The following is a 17,458-nucleotide window of genomic DNA, read 5'->3' as shown; positions in this document are numbered from 1 at the left end:
AACTGGACACAAGAAAGACAAGTGGCCTTTGAAACCCTAAAACGCAAGCTTTTAGAGGCCCCTGCCCTGCGACTACCAGACGTAAGCAAACCTTTCTGTCTATATGTGGATGAACATAGAGGTATTGCAAAAGGGGTCCTTACCCAGATAGTGGGCCCCTGGAAGAGACCTATGAGGCCACCAAAGAAGGACAGGACTTCAACTGGACACAGGAAAGACAAGTGGCCTTTGAAACCCTAAAACGCAAGCTTTTAGAGGCCCCTGCCCTGCGACTACCAGACGTAAGCAAACCTTTCTGTCTATATGTGGATGAACATAGAGGTATTGCAAAAGGGGTCCTTACCCAGATAGTGGGCCCCTGGAAGAGACCTATTGCATACCCATCAAAGAAATTAGACCGTGTAGCAGCTGGATGGCCCCCCTGCTTACAGATTATAGCAGCAGTGGCCTTGCTGGTTAAGGATGCCAACAAATTAACACTGGGAGGGGATCTGCTTGTAGCAACGCCCCATGCCCTCGAGGGAGTGCTCAAGCAACCTCCTGATTTATGGCTGAGCAATGCCCGATTGACTCATTACCAGGCCCTGCTCTTGAATCTGCCCAGAATTACCTACCAGGTGCCGACATCACTGAACCCAGCCACGTTGTTGCCGGATCCTGACCTCGGAGACCCACTCCATGACTGTGCTGAGATCTTGGCTCAGGTGCACTGCATCCGGCCTGACCTACAGGACATTCCCCTGCCTGACGCCAAGAGACTTGGTACACGGACGGGAGCAGCTTTGTCCAAGATGGTAAAAGATATGCAGGGGGAGCGGTCACAACCACTTCGGAAGTCATCTGGGCTGAACCATTACCAATAGGTACATCAGCCCAAAAAGCTGAACTGGTTGCGCTTACTTGGGCCCTAAAGATGGGCAAGGGAAAAAGGCTTAATGTCTATACAGACAGCAGGTATGCATTTGCTACTGCCCATATCCATGGAGCCATCTACCAGGAGAGAGGCCTTCTTACTGCAGAGGGAAAAATTATTAAAAATAAGCAAGAGATCTTAGACCTTCTGCAAGCCCTCTGGGACCTGACACAAAACCCCTATATGAGGTTACCAAAAAGGAACAACCCCCACTCAGATAGGAAACAATCTGACGGACAAAACAGCCAAAGAAATAGCCCTGACTTCTAAGATCCTGCCCACTTTGGTAGACCCTGGGGTGAGAGAACTGCCCAAAACTCCCCATTATAGCCCTGAAGACTTAGCCTGGATACACACTCTCCCTATGACTCAATGTCTAGAGGACTGGTGGAGAACAGCAGATGGATGGGTCATCCTACCCCAGAAATTAGGCCTAAGATTGCTTAAGAGAATACATCAAGCTTCACACAGGGGCACACGGAGAATGTAAGACTTATTAAGAAGGGCCAAAGTTAAAATTCAGAAAGGAAACCAAGCCATCGAAAAAATTGTTAGGCATTGTCATGCCTGCCAATTAACCAACGTGACCTCATCTCCTGCTAACCTAGGGTCCAGGAACAGAGGGACATGGCCGGGTACATACTGGGAGACTGATTTCACTGAAATCAAATCAGGGAAATTTGGATATTTACTAGTATTCATAGACACCTTCTCTGGATGGACTGAGGCCTACCTAACCAAGCATGAGACTGCTCATGTGGTGGCCAAGAAGCTAATTGAAGAAATCCTACCCAGGTATGGTTTCCCAAATACAATTGGATCAGATAATGGGCCGGCTTTTGTCTCTCAGGTAAGCAAGGGAATAGCCACTGCACTGGGGGCCAATTGGAAATTACATTGTGCATATAGACCCCAGAGTTCAGGACAGGTTGAGAGAATGAATAGAACTCTAAAAGAGACCTTAACCAAATTAGCCTTAGAGACTGGCGCAGACTGGGTGGCTCTCCTCCCCTTTGCCCTTTTTAGAGTGAGAAATACTCCGTACCAACTAGGTTTGACCCCCTTTGAAATTATGTATGGAGTCCCAACCCCCATGATTCCCAGCCTCCAAACTGACCTGGTATCGGCCTTAGATGACCAAGATATGCTGGACTCTCTACAAAGACTGCAACAGGCCCATCAACGAGTTTGGCCACAACTTAGGGCCATATACAAGGCTGTTGTTCCCCCACAACCCCACAGGTTCGTGCCAGGCAATTGGGTCTTCATCTGCGGACACCAACGGAAAAACCTCGAGCCGAGATGGAAGGGTCCCTTTGTAGTCCTCATGATGACATCCACTGCACTCAAAGTGGACGGAGTTGTAGCCTGGGTACACTATTCCCACGCAAAGCCTGTCGACCCACTTACAGTTCCAGAAGATTACAAGGGAGACACCTGGAAGGCATCCCGACACCCTTTGAACCCACTCAAGCTTCAAATTCAGCAGGACACTCCCTGTTGACCCGTTTGCTGCTGGTTGGGCACCTCCCTACAGGAAGTTTGAGTCCCCATGCACCAGTACAAGTGACCTGGACATTGGCCAACATGGAAACGGGAAAGGCAGCGTTAACCCGGACTGAGAATCATCCACCCAACACCTGGTGGCCCCCGCTTGATGTAGACCTCTGTACCCTAGCAGATGGAAAGTATGACACAGGTCTGGATGGAAAGCCCTTGGGGTATGAAGACTCCCTGGCAGGTTATAATTGTAAATTCAAATCTGGGGTTAGGAATCTACGGGCTAGAAGTTTCTATGTCTGTCCAGGGCCCCATGTTAAACCTGGATGTGGGGAGGCCAAACACTACTATTGCCAGCACTGGGGATGCAAGACTACCAGGGAGGCATGGTGGTTAACAACCACCCCTGGAGAACTCAGTACCATCAAGCAGAACCGGTCAGGAACACCATGCTCGTCTGGTTCGGGTAGTAATCCCACGAGATGCAACCCCCTACTTATTAGGTTCACTGAAAAAGGAAAACAGGATCGAGGATGGGGGGTAAGCAGACCATGGGGCCTGCGCCTGTGGCTAACTGAATATGATACAGGGTTCTTATTTTCTCTCCAGTAGCAGGAAATCCTGCAGGGGACCGCAATTGGTCCAAACCCTCTCCTAGTATCTAAGCTGGGGGGGCCTCACCACAGGGAAGGGTCGGACAACCATGCCCACTCACAGGCCCAAAAATGGAACTTCCGCGGTTAGTCCCTCCATGGTAAAACCCCGAGCAGGCAGGGATGGCCTGATAGGACTGTTGGATCAGGCCTTCTCCTTTTTAAATGCCACCCACCCGAGCAAGGCTGTCTCCTGCTGGTTGTGTTATGACACGGCTCCTCCCTATTACGAAGGAGTTGTGGTACAAGGTAACTATATGACCAGCCGGAATGATTCAAGCTGCAGATAGTCTTCTAAAGCAAACCTCTCCCTCGAGAGAGTTACAGGCTCAGGGATCTGTATAGCAAGTGTTCCCCAATCATACTCTTTTCTATGCAACCAGACCTTTCCCGTTAATGCCTCGACCCAAGAGTATTACATCCCCCTTGACAATACCTGGTGGGGCTGCTCTACTGGGCTGACACCCTGTGCCCAGTCTCAGGTTGTCAAAACAACCAGCTTTTGTGTGCTCACCCTCCTTTTCCCTCACTTGGTATAGCACTCAAATGAAGAGTTCATGAAGCTTTATCTACAGCAAGAGCAGTTCCCCCTGTGCGTTAAAAGAACTCCCATAGTTGCGGCTGTGACTCTTGCAACTTTAGTAAGCACTGGGATAGCTTCAGGGATAGTCATGGAGGCCACTGCCATCATAAAGGGAAATGCTCAATACACTGACTTGCGCACCAGCCTAGACGCTGACCTCCAGTGTTTAGAAGAATCTATAAGTCAGCTTCAGGATTCTGTCAGTTCTTTAGCAGAGGTACCCCTGCAGAACCGGAGGAGGCTGGCCCTCCTCTTCCTTCAGCAAGGGGGCCTCTGTGCCGCCTTGTGAGAGGAGTGCTGCTTCTACTGAGACCATTCAGGGATTATAAAAGATAACATGGCTAAGATCAGGGAGGGGCTGGATACCAGACGTAGACAGAGGCAGGAGACGCAGGGCTGGTTCAAGAGCTGGTTTGATAAATCTCCCTGGCTCACCACCCTTGTTTCTACATTGCTAGGCCCCCTCATCCTCCTACTTCTACTCTTGACTTTTGGGCCATGTATCATCAACAAGCTGGTACAATTTATGAAAGATCGATTAGGAACCATCCAGCTTATGGTCCAGAGGCAGCAGACTTATACGCCTCTCAGATCAGAACCCCCTACAAGCTATGAGTTATTGCAACAAGACCCATGATTGGGTCTCGGGGACAAGTCTAAGGGGGGAATGAAGAGCTGTGGCAACTCCATTTTAAAATCAACCTCCATTTTATTAAATACCCCAGTTGAATCTTTCCAGTAAGAGTGAGTAGTTCCCGGAATACCCAGAGACCAGCTGCCACAAACGGTCAAAACCGCCTCCCAACCACAAACGGTCAAAATATCCTGACAAACAACCAATCACCTACGGCCCCATACATTCACCCCACCATGACATAAGGCTGTGGTGGACCCTCTATAAAAGGCCAGCCCAAACAATGGACTGGGCCTTCTCATAGAGCTGGGGCACCAGTCTCTGTGTTAAGGTCCCTACCGAGGTTTGTACTTTTGTTCAATAAACCTTGCTTTTGCAGTTTTGGAAGTGTCAGGCAGTCGCTGGTCTCTTTGGGGTCCTGAGGCTGAAGTATAACAGTTTGAGACAGGATCTCATATCACCAGATTGGTCACAAGGCATAGCTGAGTCTGACCTTCAACTCCTAATTCTCCTGTCTAACCACCTCAGGATTACAGGCATGCACTATCCTATGTAACTTTTCAATTTTGAAGAGAAAAACTTTTTAGATGAAGTCTAATTTATCATGCATTTCTTTCAGTTTTTTTTTTTTTTTTTGTCCCAAACAAAGAGCACATAAAAGAATTGTAAACGACTGATTTATATTGAAGTAAAATTTGTTTCTCACCATTCGGAAAGAATAAGAATTCTTCTACATGTAGGAATTTATCCTTCCTATACAGTTCTATGCTTACAAAATGACACATGTAATTATTTACTATAGCAAAAGCTTGAATGTCTAATAACAGGACTAATTTTTTAAAATGATGGTATAGCTAACAGTTAAGGTTTTTCTTTTTTTTTTAGACAGAGTCTCCCTGTAGCCCCCGCTGGTCTGGAACTCACAGAGATCCACCTGCTTCTGCCTCCCAAATGCTGGGAGATTAAAGGCATTAAAGCCACCACTTCTGGAAAGGTTTACAAATTCTTAATAAAGTATTAAAAATTGCCACATATTCTTAATGGAAAGATTTACTTACCTATGATTTACTGTTGACAATGAAAACACCAAGATGTATAACCATTAATGTATAGAGCAAAATTTTTTTCTTAAAAGAAAAAACATGTTAGAGGCATAAACACAATTCTTCTGGAAGGTAATTAGTAACAGCAACTGGAGAGTGGGAAGATGGGTGACTAGGCTGGAGGGAGACTTCTCCTGCTATATCCTTTTATACAGCTTTTAATTTATCTGAGCAATCAGGAATACAGAGAGAACTATTATAGTAATCTTTGATGAAACTACTGTGCTACTCTGGAAAGAAAAAAATAAAAGAAAAAGCTAAAATAATATAAAATTTCAAATGTAAAACTATAGGAATACCTTTCATTCTCTTTAATTATCCAGGTACTGCTTTCATGATCAATAGACGAATATAGCTTTCCTTCCAAAATCTGAATATCCTTTAGCATAATGTTGATGCTATCAGGTAAAAACTGAATTTGAATGTCTTCCTTAGTAGTATTTTCTGGAAGTCGTACTGTTACCATCAAGTCGTCTTCAGTTTGTTGCCAGTAATATAGAGGTTCTAGTGGGAACAGGAAGATGCATTGTACAATTTAACAAAAATTAGGCCATAACATACAAGCCTAAAACATATAAGAGAACACATATCTAAATGAATTGACATATTTCTAGTGATTAACACACACACGCACACACACACACACAATTGCATACAAACTTCAAGAATCTTGACACAAAGAATTATGACAAATTCACTTGAAATTTTCATATTCCAGGCTCACCTAATACATCAGATCAACACCCATAAAATACTACTTACAGCAAGTCTTCATTTTAGTTCTTTCCCTTTTTGCCTCCCTGTATCACTCCTCTTCTCCCTTAATTATATACCTACACCTACACACACACACACACACACACACACACACACACACACACACACACACACACACACAGCAGACTCTAGTTGAAAATAATATCGAAGTATGTCTCCTGTTTCTTCAATATAATACCCAATGGATAACTTCTGCTATACTTTTAGTGTGGAAAAAGTAATGGAATAAGACTAAAGAAAAGCTAGACTTTCTTAATCACCTCACAGTGAGTATATTAACATCTAACTTTTTTTTCTTGTTTTCTATGGTGATAAAGATCAAAACCAGGGCTTACACATGCTAGGCAAGCCCTCTACCACTGTGTTACAACCACAACCCTTCTTGATTGCTGTAGGAATGGCTTTTACAATATGGATATAGTCTGAACAAATGACTTGTACTTAACCTTGCAGCCAAGAGTTAATCTTACTGTACCTGTCTATAATGTAAACAAGTTCATGAGCTTGTGCTCCTCTTGTGCTAAGCAGAGAGCCTTACTCCCTCATAACTCTTTCTTGCCCTCCACTTAATATATGAAAGTAAGTTGTGCTTATTTATATATCAAGCCCTGCATATAGTGCTTATCTCAGTGCAACCAATAAGAGAAACTGATAATGACCATTTATGATCGTGTATGTCTTTGTCTAGGTCTAGGGGTCAGAAAGGGCAAAATTCTCTAATAAGGGTCCAAATTTTATTTCCCTATTTCATGCTGGATATACTTTTTCAATAAAATAAAGAGCTAGCTGTTGTCTGAGAGCACAGGTTCTCAGTAGTTCGGGTCCAGTCTTGGCCTTAAAATGTATGCTAATAGGGCTGGAGAGATGGCTCAGTGGTTAAGAGCACTGACTGCTCTTGCAGAGGACCCGGTTCGATTCCCAACACCACATGGCGACTATGAACCATCCTTAATTCCAGTTCCAGGGGAATCAGATGGCTTCTTCTGACCTCCGCGGCACTGCACGATACAGGTGCACTCACATACAAGCAGGCAATACACATAACATAAAAATATGTTTTTAAATGTATGCTAATAGTCAGGTGGTTTTTATTAAGGCATACTGGTAGTATGGCTTTGAAATGCTGCAGACTGTGGGTACTTTTGGGTGTCTTCCTGTGCTTTTATAGGTTATGTCTATGTTTTTTAAAGAAAACTAAGTAATTATATTACTGTGACAATACCAAATGAGATGGGCACGGATAGTACATGCTTTTAATCCCAGCACTTGGGAGGCAGAAGCACTGGATCTCTCTGAGATGGAGGCCAGCCTGGTCTACAAAGTGAGTTTCAGGTCAGCTGGGGCTACACGGAGACAACTGTGTCTCAAAACACCAACCAAACCAAACCAAACAAGATAATATCTAATAGCTAGCCCATAGATAACACCACTCTTCTTTATGTTTACAGAAAATGAATACAGGTCTATTCTCAGAAATGTGAAGAATGATAATCAATGACATATACTTAATTTTTAAAAATTATGCCCCCTTTCCTTTATGATTATGAAGAGCCTACAATCAAATAACAAATTCCAGAAGAACTAAAGATGTAACATGAGATGCCAACAAGAAAACTGGTAGCTGGACGAGTGGCGGTATGAACACATGCTATGTTCTACCCAGGCTGCCATCTGTCCTAGAACTACACAGTCTCAGTTATCAAGTAAGAGGATCCAATGACCAAAGTTCTCATTCGCTCCACTCTTCACAACTGCTCAGTGAGTGAGTTCTAAACGGCACGTGGGCTAATAATGTGCACACTTTTCTGGAAGGACTTTAGGAAAGTTTAACTCTGAAGTAAGACAGATTAATAGAATTTGGAAGGGTCTTCAAGTGTAGCAAAAAGCACACATGCAAGGCAACAAAGCTGTTAACAGACAGGAGGCATGGTGGCGCACGCCTTTAATCCCAGCACTTGGGAGGCAGAGGCAGGCGGATCTTTGTGAGTTCGAGGCCAGCCTGGTCTACATAGTGAGTTCCAGGACAGCTGTGGCAACAGGGAGACCCTGTCCCAAAAAAGCCAAAAAAAAAAAAAAAAACAAAAAAACCCCAAAACAACAACAACAACAAAAAAACCTTTCAAAGAATTCATTTTTAAATGTGTACAAAAACAGTGAGGTTAATTTTATTTTAAATAAATTATTTTGGAATAAAAAGTAGAGGCAAAGAATAACATAGCTGCAAAATATTATAAAAATCTATTAAATATATTATTCTCTGATAGGAACAAAAAAATTCATTGTTTACAAATGTTTCCTCTAAAATAAATTGTTTTATCTGGGCCAACTGTGTGGCCTTAAACACCCAAAAGGAAAGTATAACCAAAGAATAAAGGGGTTGATACAATTTTTTTAAGAGCCCTTGTGTAAAGCTAAAGGCTATATAACAAGAAACAATGCCAGAGAGGAGACACCTTCCTTTGAGTTGTTGGCCAGGGTGACCCAAGAGACTCCCAGACAGTAATCCAGCATAGAAATGGGAAAATCAACAGCAGACCCCAATCTTATCTAAAGGAATATTGACAACTGACTGCTGCTAGATGAGGAACAGCTGATCTTCCTCAAACAAGGATCTCTAGATAGGCTGACTAGATTCAGAGGATGGACAAGCACTGGGGAACAGCTGGGGGTGCTGGCAACAAAGTGGACAGTAACAGAGATTGGGCTCTGGAGGGGGGAGGCTATGGGAGGGTATCATTTGGGAAGTGGGTATATAGATAAATAAGATTGTGGGATGTTCTGTGTGATATACACACACAAAAAAAAAATAACAAATAAAAAAAATGAGTTATATTTGAGGAAGAAACATAAAAATTTGCTTCGTGTTAATTAGTAGAGGTGAAAAATATTACCATTAAAATCTACCTGATGACTTTATATCCATACTCAGGTGCCAAGGATCTGAGTGTAACTGACTGTGACTAGTAATAATCAGATAAATAGAGATTAGAGACACATGTGCAAACATCTAAGTGTTAGTAGCATTGAAAATGAGTTTTTCTGTAGGAAACAGTATATGTTAAAATGAACTGGAGATCTTTTTTGAAAGTTAGAACCTCATTCAATTTTATGTCTTATAGGGTTTATACTGAGTTCAAAATTGTACAACTGTATTAATTCAACTATGAACCTAAAAATTTACAGCCACTTTTGAAAGAGATGTATCTTTGCTCTGGAAATTGTTATTGAATATGTTAAAGCTTATGAAATGCTTCTAATCATGCGGTTATTAAATAAATAATGTAAAACAAAAAAATTTTTCCTCTAGAAAACCTCAGTGCCTTTTCATTCTAAAGAATAACCTATGACTCATTCATCCAACACTGAAGGAAATTTCAGTTCAATATGAACGGTACAAATATGTATGTCAACTTAACCTCATTTTAGATGATTATCTGCATTGTCATCATCCTGCCTTCTCTGATGGTAATAGTAAAGTGACATTCTTTATATGTGACCAAGTAAGTCAATTACAAAATTTTAAAATATCTTTGATAATTACAAAATTACTAAATTAAATCAGTTCATATCATTTAGGTAGTATCTTTCAGAAAAGATTTTTATTTTTAGGGGCAAGAAATACTAAAGAAAATAAAGAGAAAACATCTATTCTTCGCTAGCAGAATCCATACCAAAACTGGGACGATAAGGCAGAGCTCCATACTAAAAAGAAAAATTACCTTTGGTTTTTTCTGATATGCTTTCATCCATACTTTCTTCAAGATCTTGATCAACCTGAATAAATTTGAAGGACTTATAGGAAACAATCATCAGGCCATTTCCATTGGGCTCGATAGCAGCATAATGGGGCACTGACTTTCCACGGAGAACATGATGCTTAGCAATTTCATACTTTTTATTATCTATAAGAGAATAAATAATTTTAAAAGCTACATCATTAAGAATCTTTTGCTAAAAATAAGAAATCGACAACTTAGGGCCAGCAAGATGGCTTTGCAGTAAGGGTGCTTGCTGCCAAGCCTGGCGACCTGAGTTTGATCCCAGGGCTCCACATGATAGAAGGAAAAAACTGATTCCCATAGGCTGTTCCATCACCTCCACACCTCTCTACACTACCTGAGCATGTGTCCACCGGCACGCACACATGCATACACACTCGAAATAAATGAATAAATAAATAAATAAATAAATAAATAAATAAATATAATTTTTTTCAAAAATTAAAGAAAAAGAAACTGACAGCTTAATTTTCTCAAAATATGCTGTTACTTTAAAAATACCAGGTCTGATAAAATTTGTTCCAATTTGTACTGTCCAGTTTAGTAGTCACTGGCCACAAGTGGGATCTTAATTAAAATTAGGTAAAGTTTAAATTCACTTCCTAAGTCATCAGCCACATACCAAGTGCTCAGTGGCTACATGTGTCTAATTGCTATCGCAGTGAAATGACGTACATGTAAAACATTTTGACCTTGCATTAGCTTCTACTGGAGAGAAAGTCTGGGTCTTCAAAGTGACTGACATTCCTTCACTCCAGCCTGTCTACTTTCACAGCAGATATATGACAGGCACATTCTAGAAAAGAGCCACAAACTGAGGATGAGGGAATCACTGTGGCATGGACCATTTTTCTCGATTTTAACTATCAGAGGCTTTCTTAAAAGAAAATGTCTACGGTAATTGGTTTTTATATACAAAGATAGATTTATGTGATTATTATAATCAATAATCAAATAACAGTACTTATAACCTTTAAGATAAGAACAATTGAACTGTATTTTAAAGTTTTGGTTAATTTATTCTTGTGAAGATAGTCTGTTTTCTAAGAACTCAAAACATTTCAGAAGCATTCATACCTTTATTTATATTGTTATCTATTACAGTGGACTATATTTTTACAAGCTTAAAAATGCATCATCAACAATCAACTCACTATTAAGAGTTAAAGATCACAATACAATCTGCTCTGATTACTTTTACTCTAAATCTTTGACTATATTCACACATTCAATTCACATATAGTTAAGCACCAGCTTGTAATTCATGAACTAAAAATGCCTATATTTTTCTCACAGAAACATGGCATGGCCAACAGTTCAACCTGTCTTTAAAGGCTCCAAGCCAAGCCTATATATTTTAAAGGATGACTTTTCCTACAATGTGTGGGGCAGAAAATAACATGTAGGTGTCAAGCAGTTGAATTCATGATTAAATGTTCCTTTTCCATTAAAAAAAAAAAAAAAAGAAAACAAGAAAATGCAACATTCTTAGTGTGTATTGGGGATACAGTCTTCATTTTCAAACTTAACTGACCACAAAATGTAATTTATCCTATGTTCTACTCAACATAGTTTAGAAAAGCACTGTTCTGCTGCATTAAATTTAAACTAAAAGAAGACTGGTAATATAGCTCAGTCAGCAAAGTGCTTGCCTTGCAAGCATGAAGTTGACTTTAGTCCCTGGAATTCAACTGAGTATGGTAACATGCCTTGTAATATCAGCACTGGAGAGGCAGAAACAGGTGGATCCCTTGTGCTCACAGGTCAGCTTAGACTACTTGGTGAGGTCTAACCACTGAGAGACATTGCCTCAAAAAATAAAGTGGATTGCTTCTGATGAATGACACCTGACGTTAACCTCTGGCTCCACATGCACCTGCATACACACATACACTTGAACACATGCACACACATAAGATTAAAAATAATAATAATAATAATTCAGTAGTTAAGAGCACTAGCTACTCTTGCAGAAGACCTGGGTTCAAGTCCTAGCACCCATATGGCAGCTAACAACCATCCTTAACTTCAGTTCCAGGGGATCCAAAGCCCTCCTCTGGCCTGCAGGCATTGAACAACATGGGTGTACTTACATACATGCAGGCAAAATCTCATTCACATAAAATAAAGATCAATCAATCAAAAAAATTTAAAAAACAAAAGAATAGAGCAATTATGTTAGTAACCGTTATGGGAAGTGGACATCTAAAGAGAATGGCTGGGTCCCACACATTCTCATTACAACTGTGGGAGAGGGAAAAAAAGGTAAATCTAAATATGTCGATCCAATTGAGGGGAGGAGACAAGGTGAAGTAGATGAGGTGTCAGACAGAGCTGGGTAGTGCTGCAGCAGAGGTCTGGAGGCCATGTGATAAGGTACTATGGAATGACCTACAGCTGGCACGCAACCCAATTTCTTGAAAACAGGGAGAAAGAAAAATGTATGCTTCTTTCTTTTACAAAAAGCTAAATCATGTACCTTAAAAACAGAAACTGTTATACTAAGTGAAGTAACAGAGACTCAGAAAAACAAATGACGTTATGTTCTCCCTCATATGTGGCTCCTAGCACCAAATCCTTTCAAATTCCAGGTCTTTTTAATAAGACGATGCAGCTCCTTCTGCATGAAATAACTACCATCATCATGACTTCGGCTGAGCCTGATCACTAAACACAGTCACACTTGGGCTTGTTGACGGTTGTGCTCATTCATTAAAGCAGTGCCAAGCAGGGTCATGGGACCCTCACCTGAGTATCCAGCCACTCTTCCCAGCCAACTAGTCCAGCCTTGGAAGACAAAAGAAAAATGAGGAAGAATCCAATAGAGGGATGCTTTTGGAAGCCCTTGTCAAGAAACTCCAATGGACTCTCATATGAACATTTGAAAATTGCCCTGTTCTGACTTTTTTCTAGTTCCCTGTCTAGAACTTGTAATGCTAATTACTCTTACCTTCACATCTCCCATTCATGATTCAAGGACTTTCTTCTTCCCTTAGAGACAAGAGTTATATAATTTGGGAGTCTTTTAGAAAGATCCACTGAAGGTGTACTCCAGTTGCCTCACCCTGCATCCCTGTTCAGCATGGAAGAAGCCAGAGCAGTCTGTGTCCCTATTCCCTATTGGCAATTTGGGTAACCCCTTCAGAGGATGGTGTGATAAGAATAGGAGGTAGGAATTTGCTAGGCCTTGGTTAAAAGTCAAAATGTCCTTGGGCCTGTTGGCAACATACTCTGTTCCAAGGCCAAAAATGTCAAAAGTATTTGGGAGCTTGTATCTAATCCTTAATAGATTTTAGGGTTACCTCTTCAGAGCAGGAAATGTTGGAGGGGAGGGAATGGGCATGGATTTGATCAAAATTCCTTATATGCATGTATGAAATTCTCAATAAAGTTTTTGGAAACATTAAAAAAAAAAATAGTTAACATTTCTGCCCTGTTTCTTAAGTAGCAGTCAGCAAACTACAGCCCAGGAGTGAAAAGTCAAATCTATGCCTGGTTTTGGGGCGGGGGGAGGTTGGGGGTTAAATTTATTTAATAACAACATAATTAGTAGAAGTATTTCATTACAACATCATTGACACAGTCAATAACAGTTTCCAGAGCAAAGATGCATCTCTTTCAAAATTGGCTGTAATTTTTAGGTTCACAGTGTTGAATTAATAGTTATACATTATTGTACTGAATCGAATGAGGTTTTAATCTTTAAAAAAGATCTCCATTTCAGCATGAGAGTTAAGCATGACTTTATATTTAAAATTGTCAAGAAACAATCAAAAGTATATGGGAGCTAGAACTGACCTGGAAGTCACTTCCCCTAAAGGCTAGCTATCTGTTGGTCTTGCATATAGCCAGTAACCCAGAAGTTCTTCCAAACAGTTAGACCTGAATGTGAGAGGGTCTAGAGACCAACGCTGATAGACATTTGTTGTGGTGGTGTTCATTTTAGAAAACGGGTATTAATACTTTCTATTAGACTGTAAATTAGCAATAAGGTAAAGAATGTTGTTCTGTAGGGATGAATAATTTAAGCTACAAAAGAACAATGGAGCAAAGTCATTATGGGGAAAAAAAAATCTCCCTTAGCTACCAATTAGAGAAAGGGAGAGAGGCAGGGAGAAAGAACACTTGGTAGGACAGTAAAAACTACACAAAGGCAAAGAGCAGGCTGACACCACTAAGGAACCTTGTTAAACCATGAAAAACTAATTTTTTAATGTCAAGCTAGTAGTTAGATAGGTTCAAACAGAACAAAGTTTAAAACTCTTTTAGATAAGCAAATAAAAATTGTTTTAAGAAAGTTAAAGGTATGTGATGGCACGTACCTTTAATCCCAGCACTCTGCAGGCAGAGGCAAGCAGATCACTATGAGTTTGGGGCCAGCCTGGTCCACATAGCGAGTTCCAGCTACATAGTGAGACCCTGAGTCAAAAAAAGGTGACAGAAGCAAAAGGCAAAGTTGAATGGAATAAAGACATTCACTCTGTTTTCATGTTTTTACTTATATTTAAATTACATTAAAATTTACCACTATTGTATAACTACCTCCTGTAAACTGAAACATTTCCTCTTGGGCAGAAAGGGGAGGGTCACAGATTAAGGAACTGAATGAAACTTACAAGATTCAGGAAGTTCTTGAAAGTTATAAGACTCACAAGGTCCCTCCCCAGTTTGCATAAGCAGAAACACCAACTAGGGAGAGGAGATTCCCAGAGGCATGCTGAAAGCTGGGCAGAGAGCTCCAGGAATGCAGTTGTCTGTTACCTGTGTGTATGTGTGTGTGTGTGGGGGGGGGGGGTGTTCCATGATGTAGCTGCCTTTGAGGCATTCATATTCCTGTTAGTGACCCACTACTTATGCACCTATAAGTAACCCAAATCAGCTTGCTGGTTCACTATGCTGTATTTCGTTGGAGTGGTTTCTGAGGTCTGTTCAGTATGGCAGACATATTTTCATAAGGAAAGTCATATGACAGCTATGTACATCTAGGGTTTTTTTTGTTTGTTTTGTTTGAGACAGGGTCTCACTATGTAGTCCTGCTGACCTAGAACGTATTGTGTAGACTAGGCTGCCCTCAAACTCAGAGATCTACTTGCCTCTGCCCCCTGTGTGCTGGGATTAAAGGCATGTGCCACAATAGGTCTAGTTTTATATATATTTATCCTTATTGTTAGCTGTATTAAAAAGATCCACGTTAAAGTCTTCAAAATTCATGTAATGTCTCCTTCCAAACAAAAAGCACAGTTGGCTATGGAAGCACATGTGAGTTTTGTCCGTAACACAATCTACCAAGATGCCTAAGAAAAGCAAGCCCAAATATTTACAGCTTTACATTTCAAGACGTACTAAATGATGGCAGGCACTAGAGGTTCGGACATTTGTTTTACTGTACCTTCATTCTTACTGACAGTGATCCACTCCAAAGAAACAAAGAAACCACTTCCTTTCATCTCCAGTTCCTCCTTCTCTATTCGAAGAAGAAGGATAGCTACTGAATGTTCTTCAGCTGTTAGCAACGAGATACTGTGAATTATAATAAAAGGATTCCCAAGCTCTTCATTAAACATAATCTATAAAAAAAGAATCACACATATAAAATGTACATATTATATAAATTCAGACTGCATTGGGGAATACCAAAATTATGGCAAGCCAACAGATATTTTGAATGCTATTTATTAGAAAAAATTAAAAATATTTAAATATACGCTTTAACTTTAAATAATATTCCTCGAAGAAAGAATTTAAAGAAATACATTTGTTTATAAAGGAGAGAAACATGATCAGCACTTTTGACTAAAAAACAAAGAAAATAACAGGACATCTAAGCAGGATCTACAGGAGAAACAATTTCAGAATTATAGAGGAAAAAGGGCTCTCACAAAAAACACAGGCAGGTATACATCGCCTCCTCCACCTAATCTGCATACAATTCTTGGACTTTGTAAGTCTTAAAAAAACACAACATCAGTTTCCACCTTTCTCTCCTCTGGGGTCAGACTCTCACTTTTCTGACCACCTGCCCCATCAGTCACTTTCCCATCGAAGTTCACTTCGGCAATCTTTTCCTGACTGTCGCATCCGTCTGTGCTGTGTGCAGACACCTCGAATCCTTCAACACACAGTCCGTCTTCAGCTTTTTCATCAGCAAACTGGCTAGCCTCGTGAACCACCTTAGTCTTTGACAGAACTAGTACAGCTTCCATGGAAAGTTCTTGTGTGGGTTCTAGAGCATCTTCTGTTCTAGGTTGTTCTTTATTTCCCTCCTGGGATTGAAAACTAGGAGGTGCCGGGGGTTCCTCTTTCTGGGTAAGAGCTGCCTCTGCTACCTGTGACTGCATACATGTTGCAACAGCATTATCTTCCCAGCTTTCCATGGCCTCGTCTTGCTGTGTTGGGCCTCCGGCTTCTGGATCTGCTACACGGGTGCTTCCATTTGTCTCACTGTCTGTCAAGGTTTCGGCTGAGGCAGGGGCCATGGCCTGCTCCATTAGCTGCTGGGGCTTTTCAGCCTGGCACGTGCTGACAAGCTGCCTTGGGAATTCTAACCAAAGAGTCTCCAGATACCAATGGACCAAAGCTAACAGATGTGCAGGAAACAGGAGTTCAGGAAGGAAAAATGCCCAGTGAGTCAAACAAGGAGCTGAAGCTCCAGACAGAAGAGGACCCACAGAAGCCAGAGAGAGAGCTGGCAGAGTCCTAAGACATTGGTTACTATTGTATATTTGCAAGACCAGAATGTGAAGACAAGTCGTGGAACAAAATGCTGCTGGTGGGACCTGAGACCAAGATTTCAGAACTCTGAGAGCCAGAGAGCAGGGCTGTCCACTGATATCCCTGTAGTGTGGCCCCCGACAATCCCGAGCCTTCATCGGGAGCTAGAGCCAGCTTGTTTCAAGACCACCTTTTCTTTCCCCTTGATATACCATATGATTACTTCTGATTTAAGGTCCTAGATTCTTAACCTGAAATCGACGTCGGCAATACCTAATTCTACTTCTCAACTGGAGCGTCTTTCTTTATGTATTTATATGTACGTTTTACATAGTCCTCCTCCTGTACCTATTGTATATTTTCCCTAACGTTTAAGCACATGCCTTTTGTATTACACAATATATGACGGCTGTGCAGTCAGGTGAGGCTTAGGGAAGTTCCAGACCTCAATCATAACCCGTGGAAAACAGTTTCTAAGAAATAACATTCCTGACAAGAAGGTACAATTCTTATTTTTAATGCACTAATGCTTTAGGTCCAGCTTTAGTAGGTCCTCTGAAACTGGTCCCTTTCCTATGCACAGCCAGCTCAAATAAAATGTGTTTCAAAACACACAGAATGTCCCATGGTTACTGTGACATTGTTTTTCCCCCCCGTTCTAATCCAGTCCAGGTTGGAAAGATGTTTCAGTAGCAGATCAAGTCATTCATTATATGGTTGTTTGGACAGCTGAGTGAGCCTGAGGCAGTGAGATGTCTTTCATGTGATGCAGAAGGAATCTGTGTAACTTTTTGATTGTACTCTT

General features: G+C 41.1%; 1 protein-coding gene across 1 annotated transcript in view; it reads right to left on the bottom strand.

The window, feature by feature from the left end:
• Nudcd1 (NudC domain containing 1) overlaps positions 1–17,458 on the bottom strand; it is an 82,210-nt gene that overhangs the window by 37,873 nt on the left and 26,879 nt on the right. Inside the window, exons 4-6 of the mRNA XM_008851495.3 lie at positions 15,332–15,509; positions 9,883–10,065; positions 5,686–5,890 (exon numbers count right to left, since the gene is read on the bottom strand). Of these exons, the coding sequence (XP_008849717.1) occupies positions 5,686–5,890; positions 9,883–10,065; positions 15,332–15,509 (566 nt within the window). The remainder of the gene's footprint in view (positions 1–5,685; positions 5,891–9,882; positions 10,066–15,331; positions 15,510–17,458) is intronic.

Source organism: Nannospalax galili, unplaced genomic scaffold (genome assembly GCF_000622305.1).
Source record: "Nannospalax galili isolate Female #2095 unplaced genomic scaffold, S.galili_v1.0 scaffold284, whole genome shotgun sequence".
In the NCBI taxonomy this organism is placed as follows: Eukaryota; Metazoa; Chordata; class Mammalia; order Rodentia; family Spalacidae; genus Nannospalax; species Nannospalax galili.
Note: the sequence above shows the minus strand (reverse complement) of the source record. Positions and strands in the feature narration are given on the sequence as shown.